Source organism: Cryptomeria japonica, chromosome 9 (assembly GCF_030272615.1).
Source record: "Cryptomeria japonica chromosome 9, Sugi_1.0, whole genome shotgun sequence".
Lineage (NCBI taxonomy): Eukaryota > Viridiplantae > Streptophyta > Pinopsida > Cupressales > Cupressaceae > Cryptomeria > Cryptomeria japonica.
The window spans coordinates 551,425,568-551,443,340 of NC_081413.1; the positions used below are offsets into that span (position 1 = coordinate 551,425,568).

The 17,773-nt window shown below is 36.2% G+C and overlaps 1 protein-coding gene across 1 annotated transcript; it reads right to left on the bottom strand.

Annotated features, from left to right (window-relative positions):
- Positions 1 to 302: 302 nt before the first annotated feature.
- Positions 303 to 7,576, bottom strand: LOC131060967 (citrate synthase, glyoxysomal). Its single transcript, XM_057994454.2, has 13 exons — positions 7,116 to 7,576; positions 5,162 to 5,342; positions 4,977 to 5,062; positions 4,570 to 4,674; positions 4,340 to 4,402; positions 4,048 to 4,157; positions 2,076 to 2,195; positions 1,741 to 1,816; positions 1,591 to 1,664; positions 1,339 to 1,459; positions 1,111 to 1,208; positions 889 to 1,012; positions 303 to 763 (listed from the first exon to the last, which is right to left on the bottom strand). The coding sequence occupies exons 1-13, from the start codon at positions 7,353 to 7,355 to the stop codon at positions 632 to 634; spliced, it is 1,530 nt and encodes a 509-aa protein (XP_057850437.1). The 5' UTR covers positions 7,356 to 7,576; the 3' UTR covers positions 303 to 631.
- Between the last annotated feature and the right edge of the window lie 10,197 nt (positions 7,577 to 17,773).

The following is a 17,773-nucleotide window of genomic DNA, read 5'->3' on the forward strand; positions in this document are numbered from 1 at the left end:
TGTCAGCACTTCAGACTAGAGCTTTTGTCCCAATGATAAACCAGTGTGGTCTGATAATCTAAAGTTCCCTAAATTTCTTTGTTACAGGTTTTTCCAGAAACCTAACCAACAACCAAATTTTACAGAATTATATTGCCTATGATTTCAACAATCATCACCAAATTAAATGAAAGAACGAAGCCTAAATTAGCTTAAGCAATGCCTTCGATTCCTGCTACGCTAGTAAGAATCCAAACATTGTGTACCTAAAGAAAGCACCAAAAATTATAAATAAAAGGGCTACATGCCAAATGCAACTCAAATAACAAATACTTTCTCCTGTCACGTTTGCACTTGCCTCTCTTTGTTAAGAACATAAAAAGTATATATTAAATCTCATACAAGATATTCTAGTAGTAGCTGGATGCAAAAGCTTTTCAGTTCCAGCTTTTATTTTCTTGCTTACAGGTAAAATAATGTAAGTAATTGAGATAAAGCCAAATACAGATATGGGGCAAAGATCAGATCTGGCAAAAAATGTATTTGCGCATTTGATTGTTCGAGCATAAATAAGGTCATCTTGCTAAGTGCCATTGTAACAAAAGTTGCAAAGCTCTTTGTCAATATAAGTTTTTAACAACGGCAATGCAAATCATGCAAGGAATCCAGCACGACGCCTTCTTGTTGCATTAGAAATAGATAATTCACCAAGTTTTTCAGTTTTCTCTGCAACTTCCCTCTCGTTCACAGGGGTATATTGGCGAAGCCACACACCAGTGTACCACTGAAGAGAAAAACACCAAATATATAACTTTTTTTATAATAAAAAAGCTTTAAAATGTCAAATTCATTTAAATGTGTATAGAAACATAGATAGGCCAAAAACCCAAACTGAGAGATCCTACAAACCTGTTGAGGTCTCATAATTTTTGTATCTGGATCATCAAGAGATTCTTTCCAATGTGCAAGATAACCCGCCATGCGTGGAATCGCAAAAAGGACTGGAAAGAACTCAGTATCAAAGCCCAGTGCTCTGATATAATAAACATAACACACCCCACAGACATTAAGAAAATGAATCCATCTTCACTATTTGAATGAAATGATCCTCAACGGTTCAGAGACAATTACCTGTAAATCAAGCCCGAATAGAAATCCACGTTTGGGTAAAGCTTGCGCTTCACAAAGTACTCATCTGAAAGTGCAGTCTTCTCTAGAGCCACAGCTACCTGCAATAAAATTTGAAATACAAGCATAACACATTGTCACTAACATAAATTCCCTTTCCACTGGAAAAAGATAATGGGCATGCCAACTCTGATATTGGCTGTCAATAATGCAATCACACCAAGTACAAACCTCAATCAAAGGATCACGCCCAACAATGGAGAATACTTCTTCTGCCAGCTTACGAATCACCTTGGCCCGTGGATCATAGTTCTTGTAAACTCGATGACCAAATCCAGACATCTTTCTCTTCCTAACCAATGTTGTAACAGTATTATAACAACCAATATTGTAACAGTATTATAATAATCCAGGTATTATGTAATATTTTTGAATTTGAATCTAAGAAATAGACACAAGCCAGAAGTCCTTTCAGATATCAACCTGTTTTTGACACCCTCAATGAACTCTGGAATGTTATCAACTGTCCCAATTTCGCTCAGCATTCTAAGGACAGCCTGTATACATAAAATCAATGATACGGTTATCCAAAGATTAATACAATATGACAAATCTAAGACAACCCAAGTATACCTCATTCGCCCCTCCATGTAGAGGGCCATACAAAGCACCAGTTGCTCCAGCAAGTGCTGTATAGACATCCACACCACTACACAGAATATGCTAGATGTAAGAAACAATAACTATAAGCCCACTTCTAACTCGTGCATTTTACATTATGATGAATTTATTTTTACCAAAGTCATCTAGTTTGTATGGCTTCTGGAACCGTCCATAAAACTTGAAATCGTATTTTAGTCTCTGATTGATCACTGTTCACCTTTTTTGATAAATGACAAATGAAATAAATAATACAAATGTACACATCTCCTGAAAAGGTACAATGTAGGCATATTCTAAAAGGGTACCTTGAAGCCAGATGTCGAGCAGCTGCAGTTGAGCAATTCATTTCATGCTCAGCATGCAAGATAAAAAGTACGTCCAACACCCTTGCAAGTCGAGGATTAGGCCTGTATGTCCTATCACCACTGTGATTCCAATTTACAGGATTAAGTTAATCTTCTAGAAACAAACCATTAAAACAAAAGAACAAATTGCTAGAGATAATTTTTAAAGACTTAATCAATCCAACCAGGAATCTATATACCGTTACAACTTACAAATATGTTACTAAATTTCAATTCACATAAACATGATTGGATGCTACATAAAACTTAAGAAAGATATGTTTGATTCAAACTATCCTTGCATATTAGGAATATGAAAGATAAATGCTGGGTGACGAGCTTGAAAGGCTGAAGTTTCAACTACCATGAGTTTTACACAATAAAGTATTGCAAAATCAAGTAATAAAATTTAATATCAAAAGATAAGTAAACTAAGTTGAAAGGTAAAATGGAGCAATAAATGATCATGACAATTCAAATATAAAGCAGATCACAAATAAAGATGTTTCTGGAAACCACTGAAGCACCACAAGACACGTAGACAGTACTGATTGAATACAAACCTAAAACATAAATACAATGCTAGTCAGCATTTCTGGTTTCAATGTTGTGATTACTATATTAGAGATTGAAGCCCAAAATCACCAAATACATTCTAGTAACAAAAACAAGCCTCTAAAACTACAATAAAGAAAAAATCCCGGTGCCTAAATTTTAAGGCCTGTGCCAAATAAATTGTAGAAAAGAAAAAAATTATATTTTATTTTGAGTTATAAGTTGAACCAGGAGACAGTGAAGGCAGAAACGCACCAATTGAAGCTCCCAGGACACAAACATAATAACATGTATGGTACGTTTTTAGAAGCTGACTCTTCAGGAGAATATTATTCATATTGGTGCATAGTGTAGACCTAACTTATAGGACCCAATGAGTTACAAACTTTTGGTATCTTTATAATTAGTCCATAGGTCTATGTGGTTAATTCTAGAGAACGAGTGTTTACTCTCTCTAAAATTTATCATGATTTTGCGTATAAACAGATAATTCTATGGCTCATCCCTAACATGATTGTCATCCAATCATAAGTTTTGACATGATTTTCATTCTATTACAATGTATCATTTACCAAGTCTCTGTGTCACTCTATTCTTTCGTGCTTGTGGGCAGTTAATCGTAGATCATGGAACCTGATATTCAATTCTGGCACTTGAAACCTAAAAAATGGATTGACTTCAACAAAACAGAACAAGCACAAGCATAATAGGAGTATTAGAAGAATGTGAAGAGAATAGCAATAAAATGATTTTTTTGAATGCTATTTGGGTTACGGATACGATGCTAAAAGTCAATTTAAGAAATGGGTTCTCTCGTCTTGTTGGGAGGGGTCATCTAAGGTAACCCTAAATTAAGTCAGAAAATAGTATTGGTGTCAGTGAGGGTTTCAGTCCTAAGAATTTCTATCAGTGACTCGGAACTCAAATTAAGGTTATAATGATGATGACAGGTGTCTTTTCTGTATGCATACTCCTTTCCTGTTTTCAGTGCTCAAAATTTCATACATGCTTATTCTCTGTATACCCCAATCTTGGACTGACATCATGAATGTGCTCTCACAAAACATGACCTATGCAAGGTTCAAAGGTTGCTTTTTGTTACATTGTCTTAGACTTCTGGCTTAACTTTTGTAGTCTGGATAGATTTCTGTATTAGAAACATTGCAATCAAAACAAAAAACTAAAAACATACACAAAAATATACAGAAAAATAAAAATCCCAACATTAATATCAAATAGAAGTATTTTAATGATTAAATATAAATAGAAAATAACATTATTCAGCCAAGTGCATTGATGAGTTAGACTATACACTTCAAACACACAAAGATGGTAATTTTGCATGGAGAATATAAAAAGGATACTGCATGCAACTTACTATGAATCCAACATATAAAGGAAATTTTCTGCATATGAAAGATTGTTAGAAGGAAAAACTGGTTGTCTCCCATTCCTTCTCAAGTTTGTAGCCGCTGCTATAGTTGGCACCTATATATGTGGGAATAAAATGAGTTCTTGAAGAACACCTCCTCAGTTTCTTTTCTTCCAACAATGACAGTATGATAATAATAAAATTCATGAAGTGCATTATAAGAAAAATACAGTTGCATAAAACTTTTATAAGCTTTGGTAAAAGGCAATATGGAATGTCACTAAATTAAGGAAATTACCTTCCCCAACACACGGGCAATCTGCTTGTTCCGAACAGACTTTGAGTTGTAAAGATCTTGACCCTGTAAGAAAAACAGCTAGAAATAAGTCTGAGATAATTAATAGAAGAAAAAGAATCTCTGGATATGATAGGTCATAAGATCTTAAGAACATTTTGAGTTGAAGCTATGTCCTATCATAATGCCATAAGCACTTGCAAATGTACAATTTTAAAGAACAGCCTTTATACCCTCAAAGCTGGATTGGCATCTGGGTGAAATGTAGAAAGTGCACTAATTGCAGAGACCAGCATACCCATCGGATGAGCATCATGAGGCATCTTTTGTATGATATCCTGTAGATATCAAAAAACAAATTCCACTTCAACTAAGATTAAAATCTAGTTGAGACAGAGAATAGATACTAATAAGAATATTACTGTTAACTTGGAACATTACAAATAGAAAAACTGTGAAGACTACAACAATTGTTTACTTGGAAGGATACAAAAAACATTAAGCAATATACAAGCAGGAAGCATGTATTTGACTGATACATATTTTTCCACATAGAATGAATTGAAAAGCATATCTAGATACAAAAGAGTGAAAATGGCTTTTTGGTAGAAATGAAGACAAGAGAGAAATGGGCATATACCATAAGTCCATCAGGTAGTGCTGAGTGTTGTGAAATAGCAAATTCCCAATCTGCCAGTTGAGTCGCGGATGGTAGATTTCCATACACTTCAAACCAACAAGAAGTGACAAGCTCTCAGAAAACTTCAGGCTAAGAGCATAAAATGTTCAATGCAGAGAGAGAGAAAGAGAGAGAGAGAGATTTACTTAAAAGGTAAGCCACCTCAGGAAATGTGCTCTTCTCAGCTAACTCTTCAATTGGATAACCTCTATATCGCAATATACCTTCATCTCCATCTATGTATGAAATAGATGAACGAACAGGAGCAGTATTAAAATAACCTGGATCATATAGCTTCAGTCCCTTGTCATCTGCACCTGTAGTTAACTGCAGACCAAACAACCAGCTCCTCAGACATCTACAGCAAGTACATAAGTTGATTTTTTTAATGTCTAAATATCTAAAATCTAAAAATTACTTCAGGACTATTGTTTAAATTTAAAGAATGATGCCCTAATGCAAGGCTACAATCTTCGTGATAAAATTGAGTCCATGAGCTGCTCTAAAGACAGACTTCAAAAGTTCAACAACACAAGCCAACCATTAAAAACTGTGTGACTTGTGTTCATTCTATTCTTAAGGATCATAAACACAAGAGCTAACAAGAGTTAAACAAGCCTAGGCCCTATGAAGATCTGAAATTGACATGGATGATGTCAATAATATACATTTATGTTCCTCAAGGGTTTGAACATTTTATTTGCTGCTATTGTGAAACAATTAATCCAGCACTTAATTACTTGAATAATTTGCAATGCATTAAGACATACCTTACAGGGAAGGAATGTTATATTGGTATTTATGTTCCACCAGGAATCTCAAACGGGGCATAAAAGTTCAGAAAAGCAGGTAATGGATGCAGGGACACTATGTCAGGAAACAACAGACATTTTGGGATAGATTTGTTAAATATAATACATGAAACAGAGAAACAACGGGAAATGGTCTCACAAATGGGCAGCAAAATATAAAAACTCTTTTTTACAGAACAGGAACTTCTGAAAACCCTTATAAGTAGTATTGGACAGAGCAGACAACTAGCGAAGCCAATAATGTCGGTTAGAACTTAGGTATGCTGGTTGTGATGGATATTTTAACCCATTTCTCCCCCATTGAAAAGAGAATTAGAAAGAAAAGAAAAAAGAGCAAGAACGAAAAAGAAGATAGGGAAAGAAAAGAGTGTCTATCCAGAAGCTAAAATTAGAAAACAAATTGATAAAATTAGAAAAATAGGTAAAGCTTTTGAGTGATTGTTTGCAGCATGTAACCATGAGATAATTCTCTGATCAACTGGGCAGGTTTTTTTATTGTCCAAGTTTCTGGAGTTCTCTGCAGAACCCATCGTCAAGGTTATGTTTGTCCAAACTTTATGGGTCTCTCCTAAGGAACCATCATCAGGGATAGACCTGAAGCCAAGAAAAAAGCCATACAGTTGACCTCAAAAAACTCCCACGCAAGTTGTAAAATTTCCGCAAAATTTCTACTGCTTTATAAACTTTTCTAATTAGATTGACTAATTTTACAGAAAAGTTCCAGATGCTTTCTAGCAAAGCATCAATTTTGCAGTCACTAAACAATAATTTACTGTTATCAATTGACAAGCTTCTGAAAAGCAACTGTGTTTGATTTTTCTATCAAAATTTGGGGATCACACTCCATGATCCCAATGGGATAGTTCTCTCTTATTAATTTTTCAATCCACACATTGATATCGCACTTGACATCTCACGGATTACATATTGAACAAATTTAGCAATTTACACATACTATGTCGTTTGTTTCTCATCCTCATGATGAATCATGGATTGTGATCCAAACGTTAATAAAAAATCAAACAGTTCTTCTCAACAGCTCCTCTGTTGTTTTATAAAATTTGAATGATAAAACAAAAGCAAGTATTCGATTCCGTACAAAATCCACGCTTTCATCGTCCTATCTCTTTCAATACAATAAATTTTAAATGAAAAACAACAGATTTTGATATCGAAAATTGCTTGTTCAATTATTCCCAAAAATAAAAAGAAAAAAAATCAAAAACTCCCTTGGATTTCATCCTTTCAAGAAAGTTATTAAAAAAAACCAAACATAAGAAGACTTTACCTTTTTGAAATCAGTAGCCTTGATTGTTCCTCCTTCACTAACTTCCACCTCGATTTTTTTTCCTGTTCTATTATCAATTACAGTCAGAGAGCCCCTGAGACCGCCGACCGTCTGTGCAGACACCGGCGAATTCTCAATAACCGGAAAAGAATTCTCGGCAGGCCCCAGCAAATGACGAGAGAATACTGCTAATCTGCTATTGGCGGTCGATTGAGTATTACGACCCTCCAGAGAAGCCATTCTCGGATCAATCCCAACAGACCAAAACGTCTTCAAATCAAATTATTCCACCAGCCTCAGATACCCAAATGCTTAAAAGTCAGGGAAAACTGACCCCCGAGGAAAATTTTTGGAAGGAGATCTTATTCACATACATATTTTATTCACATAGACAATATGTATATGTATGTGTATATACAGAGATCTTCTAAAGATAGTGTCGTGTCGGGGTAAGTAATGTAGAAATGGATCAAGGGATTGAGCTTCCTTTTTAGCTTAATTAGCAATTATAATTCATTTGATCTGCTTTTTTTTTTGTGGGTGTGGGTCCCACCTGTAACAAATTAGGATAATTGTGGGACCCATTTATTGACAGTTGTGCAATTATTGGGTTTAGCCACAAGAAAGTAGCCCAAGATTTAATGTTTATATTATAGGATTTTGATTATATATAAAAAAAAAAAAAAGTCTTGTTTTTTAGGTGGAGATTAATGTTTTCATTTCTATCAATAATTTAGTCTTGGAGAAATCGATCATCTTATGGTTTTTAGAAATTTCAATATTAAAGTGAATTTTTTGATAATCATTGTTATTTTGTGGTTGGCTAGTTAGATTTTTCTCAATATATTTTATTTTTCTATTTAATGAAAAATCTTTCACAATTTGAAGGCGGTCATTTCTCAATTTCCCTTGTTGTGGGTGTGTTTCCTACATGCATTGCGAGGGTTTTTTTGTGGCATCTTGCAGAGTAGTTAAGTGCCTTCTTGAGGTATCATTTGTGTCAGGCTCATCGATTTCTTAGTTTTCTTTGTAGTCTATTAAATAAATTTTGTTCCCCCTTTTGAAAACAAAACTATTGTGTGTTGTATTGTGTAAATTTATGTGCACGAGTCTTCGTGCTAAGGAAAAGAAGGGCAAACATTCTTCCAAGAAATTTCCAAGACAACAGAAAAGGACAACAAAAATCTAGGTATGGCTTCTAAACACATAGGAAATCATTTCTTTAGTGTCATTTTCCATAGGGCAATGGTGGAATCAAAATGCTAAAGTACTTATAGTTTCAATCTCACTCTAATAATATCTCCAACTAAAAGATAGCCACTCATAACATACCAACTATTCAAGCAGAACCCTAGGCCGTCACCAATCAATCATATCACAATCCTTGTATCTTGACACAAATTGTATCAGCCCTAAGCTTTTCCTTACTATTTGAACACTACTTGCACTTGACTCTAGCTAGATATCTGAATGTGCATTGTAACAAGAAGTTTGTTAAACCTCCTCTTGCTCTCGTAATGTCTAATTCATTCTGTTAGACACAGGGTCCAGTTACTTATCTTAGAGCCCTCCAAGATCCCAGTAATATTTACTTGTCGTTCTATACAATCTATTATTTATTATTATTGTCCATGTCTATCAGAAAAAATTGAAATAGACCCGATTCAGTACCACTAATATTCTGAATCTCCTCTCTATCGTGTTGAAGCTACCCTTGCAATAATATTTTATTGAGGGAAAACAAGAGTATCAATAAAGTTGTGCACTTGGATGTCCCTAATATAAGTTGCCTTTGAGAAGGCCTCTTTAGGGAAATGACTACTACTCATATGTGTTTTTGAGAGTGGGGTTCCTATATCATTGGTAGAATAAACAACTTCCCCTCCATATTCTAACTAAGTAAAGATCTAGACCAATAGCCCAGAAACCCACAATTTTGTTTTGTATATATAAAGACCATATTGTCATGTCTTCTAAAATTTCTTGTATATTAAAAATTTACAATTAAATAAAGTTGTTCTTAGCTACTTTCATCTGCATAATTTGTAGTGTCCCTCCCTCAATCAGACTCCATCTAACTTAGTTTGACTCTGGTTGTTTTCTTCGGTGGTTTATGTGACTACTCCCTTATGTGAAGGCTTTTATCATGTAGGTTATGCATTTTATCTTGAAGGATGGTTAGATGCTAGATTATATGTGTTTATACTAACCTTGGACTGTCATATCTTCTTTATGTATGAAATATTTCTTGTGTTTGTCTTCTTGTATGGGTATGTGTCTGTATGGGGTACGAGGGAATGATCTTCTGTCACCCACTTTGGCAGGACACATACTATCACGACTCTCCTCCACTAGTGTGCCTGTTCATGTTGGATATTATGAGATTTTGCCAAGATCTAGAGGCAATGGAAAACACAAATAAGAGAGAACAAAATAGATGATAGGAATAAATTGTATTCTATCAAGATGCAAAATATGATCAATTGAATCATCAATCGTTGATTGAATGCTCGTACAATGTAGATGAGCCTGCTTATATAGGGAAGGCTATATGGATATGTGAGTGCACAATCATGACATGTGGCTCAATAAGAAACAAGGGTAGGTAGGAAATAGGTGTGGTAGGTAGGAGAAACAATATAATATTCCACATGAGGTGGATTACCCACTAAATGTGGAATGTAACAACAAGATCAACACCATAAAAGGTGGAAATTCTCCTACACACACTATCCCAATGTGGCACAAACACCCAAGTGTCTCATGCCCAAACTACTATTAAATGCATGTACCTAAGTAAACTTAAGTAAAGTGTAATAATATCCCAGATGAATAATCATTTACACCAACACCCCCCCTTAAGTGCAACTTAGGGGAATGCACTAAAGTCTACAATGCAACTAAGAAATGCAAGATGGGTCCTGGCTACGAGGCCATGTTAGGTACCCATGAACAAATGTAAATGCAATCTCCCATAAACAGAAAAAGAGAGAAAAACCCAATGGGAAAAAACCCTCCCCCAAAAGAGAGATGATGAAAGCACACAATGCTCTCAATGATGAATGAGAAGAACAAAAAATATGTTCCCCCCATAAGAGAGAAGAGGAGACCATGAATCCCCCCCCTCAATGTCGAGTCTATTGCAAACATGGTCTAATGATGATGACCAAAATACCTCCCCATAAGGAAGAAAGAGAGCTAATGTTGCACCAATAATGTCAAAGTGTGACAAAACTAGGTACCAAGTCGATGATGATGAATCACTCGCTGCAACAAAAAGAAGATCAGGCATGGAGACAACTTGCTTTGAGCATCATCTGGATACTCATAAATAGCAGAAATACTAGTACAATCCAAGTCTCACAGGAGTCATGCACAAATGTGTACAATCTAAGTCTCAACTGGAGCCATACACCAAGTTTCACAAGATATTCCTAATCTATGTGTACAAGAGGATTACATCAAATAGTCAACAATGACAAGATACAAAGAGGTGCGACACTTTATGATAGTATGAGTACAACATTGCTCAAGCAAGATCATACATCGTGATAAAATACTCAAATGTGGAAAAATGAAAATGATGCCACCAACAAAGAAGCCCTGTAGAATACTACAAATGAAGATGCCTCCGAATGGAATTTCACCAAAAGATATAAATGAACAACTGACCCCCCATAAAAAAATCATGTTGGCACTTTCAAATAATGGCAAAGTGGACTTCTGATTTCAACTTTACAACTTCTCAAAATGAGATCTAAGAGACTTCAACAAATACTGCTAGTGATCTAAACTAAGATCCAAGCAAAATACAAGTACAAAATAGGCCAAAAAATGACCAAATAATGAAAGTACAATTTCTACTCAAAATCACTGCAAACTAATAGAAAATTATGAAAGTAGACAAAAAATTATGCACTCAAAAAAATGGCACCTGAAAAGGAGTCCATATGAGCCCAAATGAAGCCTCCAAAGTTGTAAAAAATGGGATTTCATGATTTCTAAAAAACCTATATCCGAAAAATAGAAAAATCTTGCACCACTGTACAGATCACGAAATTCTACCCCAAAACAAAAAAAATTGCTCGAAAAAAGGAATCTGGATGAGTGAGATATCACTATTTGAAAATTGTCTGCAAAATTATAATTTCTGGAAAATTTCCGTCGCAGATTCAAACTTCAAATGCCTCTAGATTTGGCCTCCGAAGTCTGATTTGAATGAAACAAAAGGCAAAACTAACTTTCTTGGACCTCCTCAATCCAATGGTGACCTCAGATTTGACCCATCAAGCTTCAATAATAACCTACAATAGAAAGCTCCAAAATGCAAACCCCAAATAGCATCAAATTTCTCTCAATTAGCAAACCAATGACACTCTAATGACTCTCATACCATGTGAGATTTTGTCAAGATCTAGAGGCAATGGAAAGCACAAATAAGAGAGAACAAAATAGATGATAGGAATAAATTGTATTCTATCAAGATGCAAAATGTGATCAACTAGATCATCAATCATTGATTGAATGCCCGTACAATGTAGATGAGCTTGCTTATATAGGGAAGGCTATATGGATATGTGAGGACACAATCATGACATGTGGCTCAATAAGAAACAAGGGTAGGTAGGAAATAGGTGTGATAGGTAGGAGAAACAATATAATATTCCACATGAGGTGGATCACCCACTGAATGTGGAATGTAACAACAAGATCAACACCATAAAAGGTGGAAATTCTCCAACACACACTATCCCAATGTGGCACAAACACCCAAGTGTCTCATATCCAAACTACTATTAAATGCATGCGTAGACACCTAAAATTGTCCAGTCTAATTAAATAAATATTTTATTTATTTAATTATCTTAGCTTAATTCTTCTATTAATTAAATAAATCTTTATTTATTTAATCAATTCATTTATCCTCTTCTAGCCTTATTTCTCATTTAAATAAATACATTTATTTATTTAAATTATCCTTTTCCTAAATTAAATAAATATCTTATTTATTTAATTGATCCCACTTCCTCTATTAATTATATAAATCTTTATTTATTTAATTAATTCATTAACCTTTTCTACCCATGACACATGTCATTCATCTCTTAATTCATACACTACCTACCCCTTTCATTATTTTATTATTTCTTTTACCTACCCTCTAATCATAGCCGACCTCCTTTTACGCCTCTCAATCCGACCTCCTTTTACGCCTCTCAATCTTATCCCTCCTTTTCATATAGTGTTTTCTATATAAGGAAATACTTCCTTCATTATCAAACCCTAATCATTTTTATGCACTTGACTACACTACGCTTTTGAGCATAGGCGATCCTACTTGCAACCACATTCCGTTCTTTGTTGAGCTCTTGTGCACATAAAATCTGAGAGCAAATATATCAAGCAAGATCAATGGAGATAGGAAGAATGGAGATCCAAACTCTATTGAACATGTGATGGTATAATCTTTGTAATTTCGTTTGATTTGCATTGTCTTAGGTAATCTTCATATGTTATGGTGGATCTTTGTTGTTGTTAGGCTAGGGTTTTGTGGTTGAATTCATTTAGCCTTTCAATATCGTTATTATTGCTTATCCATTTTCACCATAAATATTTTGGCATGCCCGGTGGGACTCTTGTCCCCTTTTTTTTTTGCATTTAACATCCTTGTTGCAAATTTTGTGTTTTGAAGTTGCAGATCTGACGTTTTCGACAACATTTTGATATTCCCGCGTCTGCGTACTTTCGGATCGTGTTTTTTATTTTTTGGCACGTCTGCAACATCTGGAATCGCGTCTATGTTATCGGCAGTATTTTATTTTGCAGGTTCCGAAAATCGTGTTTGTGTTCCCCAGTCGCGTTTGTACTGTTTTTAGGCGCGTCTGTGTCCAAAAGTCGCGTCTGGGTTCTGGAGCCGCGTCTGTGTCTCACAAAACCGCGTCTGTGTCGAGGGTAATCACGTCTGTGTGCACCGGTTTCAAATTTTGAGTTATTGATTTAGTTTTGGGTTTTGCATTTAGGGTTTCAGATCTGGTTTATTTTGAGCTAACATTTTCAGATCTAGCTAACGAAATTGGTGCAGCTTGTCTTGAAAGCAAAATCGTTTTGTTGAAGGCCCCTATTTTCACAAAGTCTTTTGGGTTTAAAATTTACCTAACTTGTGTGCTTGCAAGAAGGGGTGATTATTTGAAACAATCCAAACTACTAACAACTCTTTGTTGCAGGTCCTTGGCAAGGGTTTTTGGATTTTTATTGTGTGCCTTATTTTCATAGACTAGCAAACACTTCAATTGGTGCACTAAAATTGAATCATTGTCTTTTGTGTCTTGAGCAATAGGCTCTTTTTGTTTAATCTTTAGAGGGCCTGTTTTCCCATGTGGTCATTAGGACTACTAGTGAGAAGATAACGACCCAAGTGGTAGTGAGAAAAACCCACCTCTTCCAAACCACTATAAATAATTGTATTCATGGTGAAAACTATGAATAATGTGTGCTGATTAGTTCATACCGACACTATGTCTCCCCATAAACCTGTTTGATCAAAGTTATTTGATCAGTTGTAGGGCGTAACCCCTACCGGCTGGGAGCCTTCTGTATTTACAAAGCTGAAAGTGCCACATGTATGGCCACACGAGCAAATGCCCTTACTAGCACCTTTTTTGTTTTAGAAGCCCAAATCCTTCTAGTTGTTGGGGCAGGAGGTCGGACCTCTGGTAGCGGCCCACACACATACGGTTCTTAGTAGAGATACAAAGTTCGCCACGGGGAGTTTTCGTGGGGAGTGATGTTTGGCTGACCCGAGAAGTGAGTGTCGAGGGTGGAGCCAGTGAGGTCAAGCATCTAAGTATCCGCTTTGAATAGCGTAGCCTCGGGGGTAAAACCCCATGTGGGATCAACAACTATTGTCTTGGCCAGCCATAAGAATTATGCTTGACTTATGTTAAACATTCAAACATTCAAGACCAAACAGCAAAACATTGTGTCTTTTGTGTCTTCAAGTGTATGCAAAATATTTTTACATCAAACAACACACTTTTCTTGGAGTCATTTTGAAGTCTAGACACTTACAAACATTGGGTCTTCATCAACATTGTGTCCTCTTATCACGAAAAATAGTCAAACAGTCAGATTTGATCACAATAAAATGACTTCACAGATTGGAAAAATTTGCACAAAAATCTCATAAACGCGTCTGTGTCTGACATAATAGCGTCTGTGTTGTATAATTGCGTCTGTGAAGGGCAGAAACGCGTCTGTGTTCCCAGAATCAACATTGCAAGTTCCACAAAAATCTCAGAAGCGTGTCTGTGTTAAATAGAACCGCGTCTGTGTCAGGAAATTGCATCTGTGAAGTATATAGGCGCGTTTATGATCAAAATTGAAAAAAAGAAAAAAATAACTGTTACAGTCCAGCAAACAAACACAGTCAGTTTTGGAATTCTTGAGCTTCCTAGGTCATTTCTCCAGGTTTTCATTTAGCATTCAACCTGTCTTTGGGTCTCATAAAGTTCATCATTGCTTTACACCTTACATTACATTCACATTTGTCTAAACTTGAGTCAAAAGGTCACTTGCTTGTCCTCACTATACTTTGTCAACACACTACATACAACAACATTTTGCTAAGTGGTCCCTCATCAAGGTCTATCACCTCTGGGTCTCATTTGGTCTTACTTAGAGTCAAGGTCAACTTACCTCATCAAGAGAAACTATCCTCTCTTTGGAAGTCACACCTACTCTACTACATACATACTTGGTCTTACACTTTGGACATTGCAAGTACACCTCAGATTCATTTACATTCCATCCAACTCTTGGTCTTCCATACTTTTTCCATTTTTCATCTAGTCTCACACATCTCAGTCAATACCTAGTTCATGGTTGAAACCCGTCTTCAAAAATCTAGGAGAGAAACTAAAGAGGCTCAAGAGTCCGCAAACATGAGTGTCTATGAGTATGACAATGATGTCTTTTTCAATTCTGATCATAACACATTACCTGACATGGATGCCTATAGAAACATTCCAAATGTTGAGAACATGGACACTACAAACAACAATGATACACATAATGACAATATGGACAACTTTTCTATACATTCGGCAGATGTGGAAGAATCCATTATGAATCCCCATTTCAATCGATTGGTTGAGGAAATAATGAGGAGAGATAGACAATACTTCTTACAAATGATGGCACAAAGTGGAGCCAAGATACCTCATGATTTTGACATGTCTCAAATAATGGAACATAGACCTTTGCAACAAACTCACTCCAACATGGATCAAAGGAGACCTAATAGTGGAGGCAATAGAGGACCACATATGATGCTTGAATCACCATCATCTTTGTTTCAAAAACCAGAGGTCCCACATACACATGGTCAAGCATATGATACTCACCTTCGCAGACCGTTATGGAAGTCTTATGTAGAAAGATATGCTCAATCATATACCAATGTTAAGGATCAACCACCAAAGCAATTGGATATTCAAAGGCATGCTCAAAATTTGGACACAAGGAAACCCCGTGTCAAATTTGGGGGCAACACATTAGAACATGACATGCCTGTAGAGTATGGTATACATGGACAAAATAGATATTTCATTCCTCAACATGAATCTATACCAAGTGGTCCATATACGCAGCATCACTATAGACCTCCTCCATATGAACATGTGTATGATCAATATCATCCATATATGCAACATGCTCCTCCTCCAATTGGTGCCTCAAGCATGGGGTATGGTCCAAGAAGTCGATCTCCACCTAAGAGCAATTTGGAGCAACAAATCAGGGACTTACAAAAGAAAATGGAGGACATAAATACACCGAAGCCAACATACACAATGAGAGACATATGTCCTTATCCATTTGACAAGAGCATTCCAATGCCTCCTTTTCCTACACACTTTGTGACGCCCAAGTTTGATAAGTATAGAGGAAAAGGGGATCCTAAGGCACACATAAGATAGTTTTTCACAGCTTGCATTAAGGTAGCAATAGAAGAGACATATTTGATGAGATTATTCCCACAAAGCCTAGGTGATCAAGCTATGGAATGGTTCTCCCAACTTCCACCCGGTATTAAGTCATGGGGTGACTTAGCAGAGGCATTTATTCAATATTTCTCCTACAATATAGAGACAGACATATCAGTCACTACTTTGTGCAACACCAAGCAAAAAGAGGGAGAGTATTTTGCATCATTTTTACAAAGATGGAGGAATCTAGCCAGCAAATGCTCTTGTGAAATTCCACAAAAACAAATGGTAGAGACGTTCACACGAAATGTTAACAAAGACATTGGCTATGATCTAAGAAAAGATTGTTTGTCTACCTTCAAGGACGTCATTGAAAAAGGCTTAGCAACAGAGAAGGTCCTAATTGAACAAGGAGTTATTAAGATATTCAAGGAAAACAAAGATGACTTTAAAGGAAAAGACAAGCCAAGATTTTGTAATAAAAACAAGAACACAATCAATGATGGTGTTGTTGACGCCAACACAGTGCGACCCAAATTCATCTTTTTGGGATCAAGTTCTACAAGCAATCAAGTGAATACTCAAACAACTTCCAGATCACGAAGGAAGTACACCCCATTGGGAGAACCACTTGAGTCAGTCTTCAAGAAGCTAGTGGCAAACAAGGTAATCACAGTTCCAGATTTTCCTCCATATGAACCAAAGGTTAAACCAAATTGGTGGAATGATGATGAGTATTGTGAATTTCATAACAGCAAGGGTCATAAGACAGGAAATTGCCATCGACTGAAGAACATCATACAAGACCTCATTGATAGAGGTGACATTGAGATTGAGGGACACTCATCTAATCAAGAACATGAGATGTTTAAGGAACCATTCCCAAAGCATGACAAGGGAAAAGCTAAAGCCACAGATGACCAGACCAACTATACTAGAGCATCTTATAACTATGATTCAACCATCAATCACATCTAGATGGACAATTATGTCTCTACCATTATCATCAAGGACAAAAACCTTGAGAATTCTACCCAGAGACCCAAGATTGTCTTAAAAGACGTTGGATCTTCTTCCGAACCTACCTTTGAATGTCATGTTACAACTCGTCGAGGTAAATTTACTTTGCAAGGTGCTCCAGCCAAAAACACCGCTTCTTCATCAACTAAGCCTGAGTATGACCTTGTAGAACAGTTAGGGAAGACACCCGCACTCATCTCCATCCTTGAGCTCTTATGCATATCCCCCGCACATAAAGCTATTCTTGACAAAATCTTGAGAGACACTGTCGTTCCTACTGATCTGAACGTGGACCAGTTTCAAGCCATGGTGGGATACCTTTCCATTCCACACTCCCTTACATTCACAGAAGTCTACGACGCCTCTGTAAGTCAGTCACATAATGCACCACTACACATTGAAGCCTTCATACACAAACATTGAATAAAATGAGTCCTGATAGATGGAGGAGCCGGTCTAAACATTTGCACATTGAGCACAATTAAACAATTGGGATATTTTGATAAAGCTGTGAATTCTACAAACAAAATTACTATCAAAGCATATGATGATGAAGAGCGTTCATCCAAGGGTACAGTCATTTTACCTCTCAGAGTTGGGCCAGTTACAAAGGATGTGGTTTTTGAGGTCCTTGATCTAGATCTCACATACAAC

What these genes read in the sequence shown, in the direction of transcription:
- LOC131060967 (XM_057994454.2), bottom strand. Translation starts at nt 7,355, where the DNA reads ATGGCTTCTCTGGAGGGTCGTAATACTCAATCGACCGCCAATAGCAGA. An exon ending in AGGCTACTGATTTCAAAAAG is followed by an intron (nt 5,343 to 7,115) that starts GTAAAGTCTTCT and finishes TTTGGTCTGCAG; the next exon opens with TTAACTACAGGTGCAGATGA. An exon ending in CTTTATATGTTGGATTCATA is followed by an intron (nt 2,196 to 4,047) that starts GTAAGTTGCATG and finishes TTGGAATCACAG; the next exon opens with TGGTGATAGGACATACAGGC.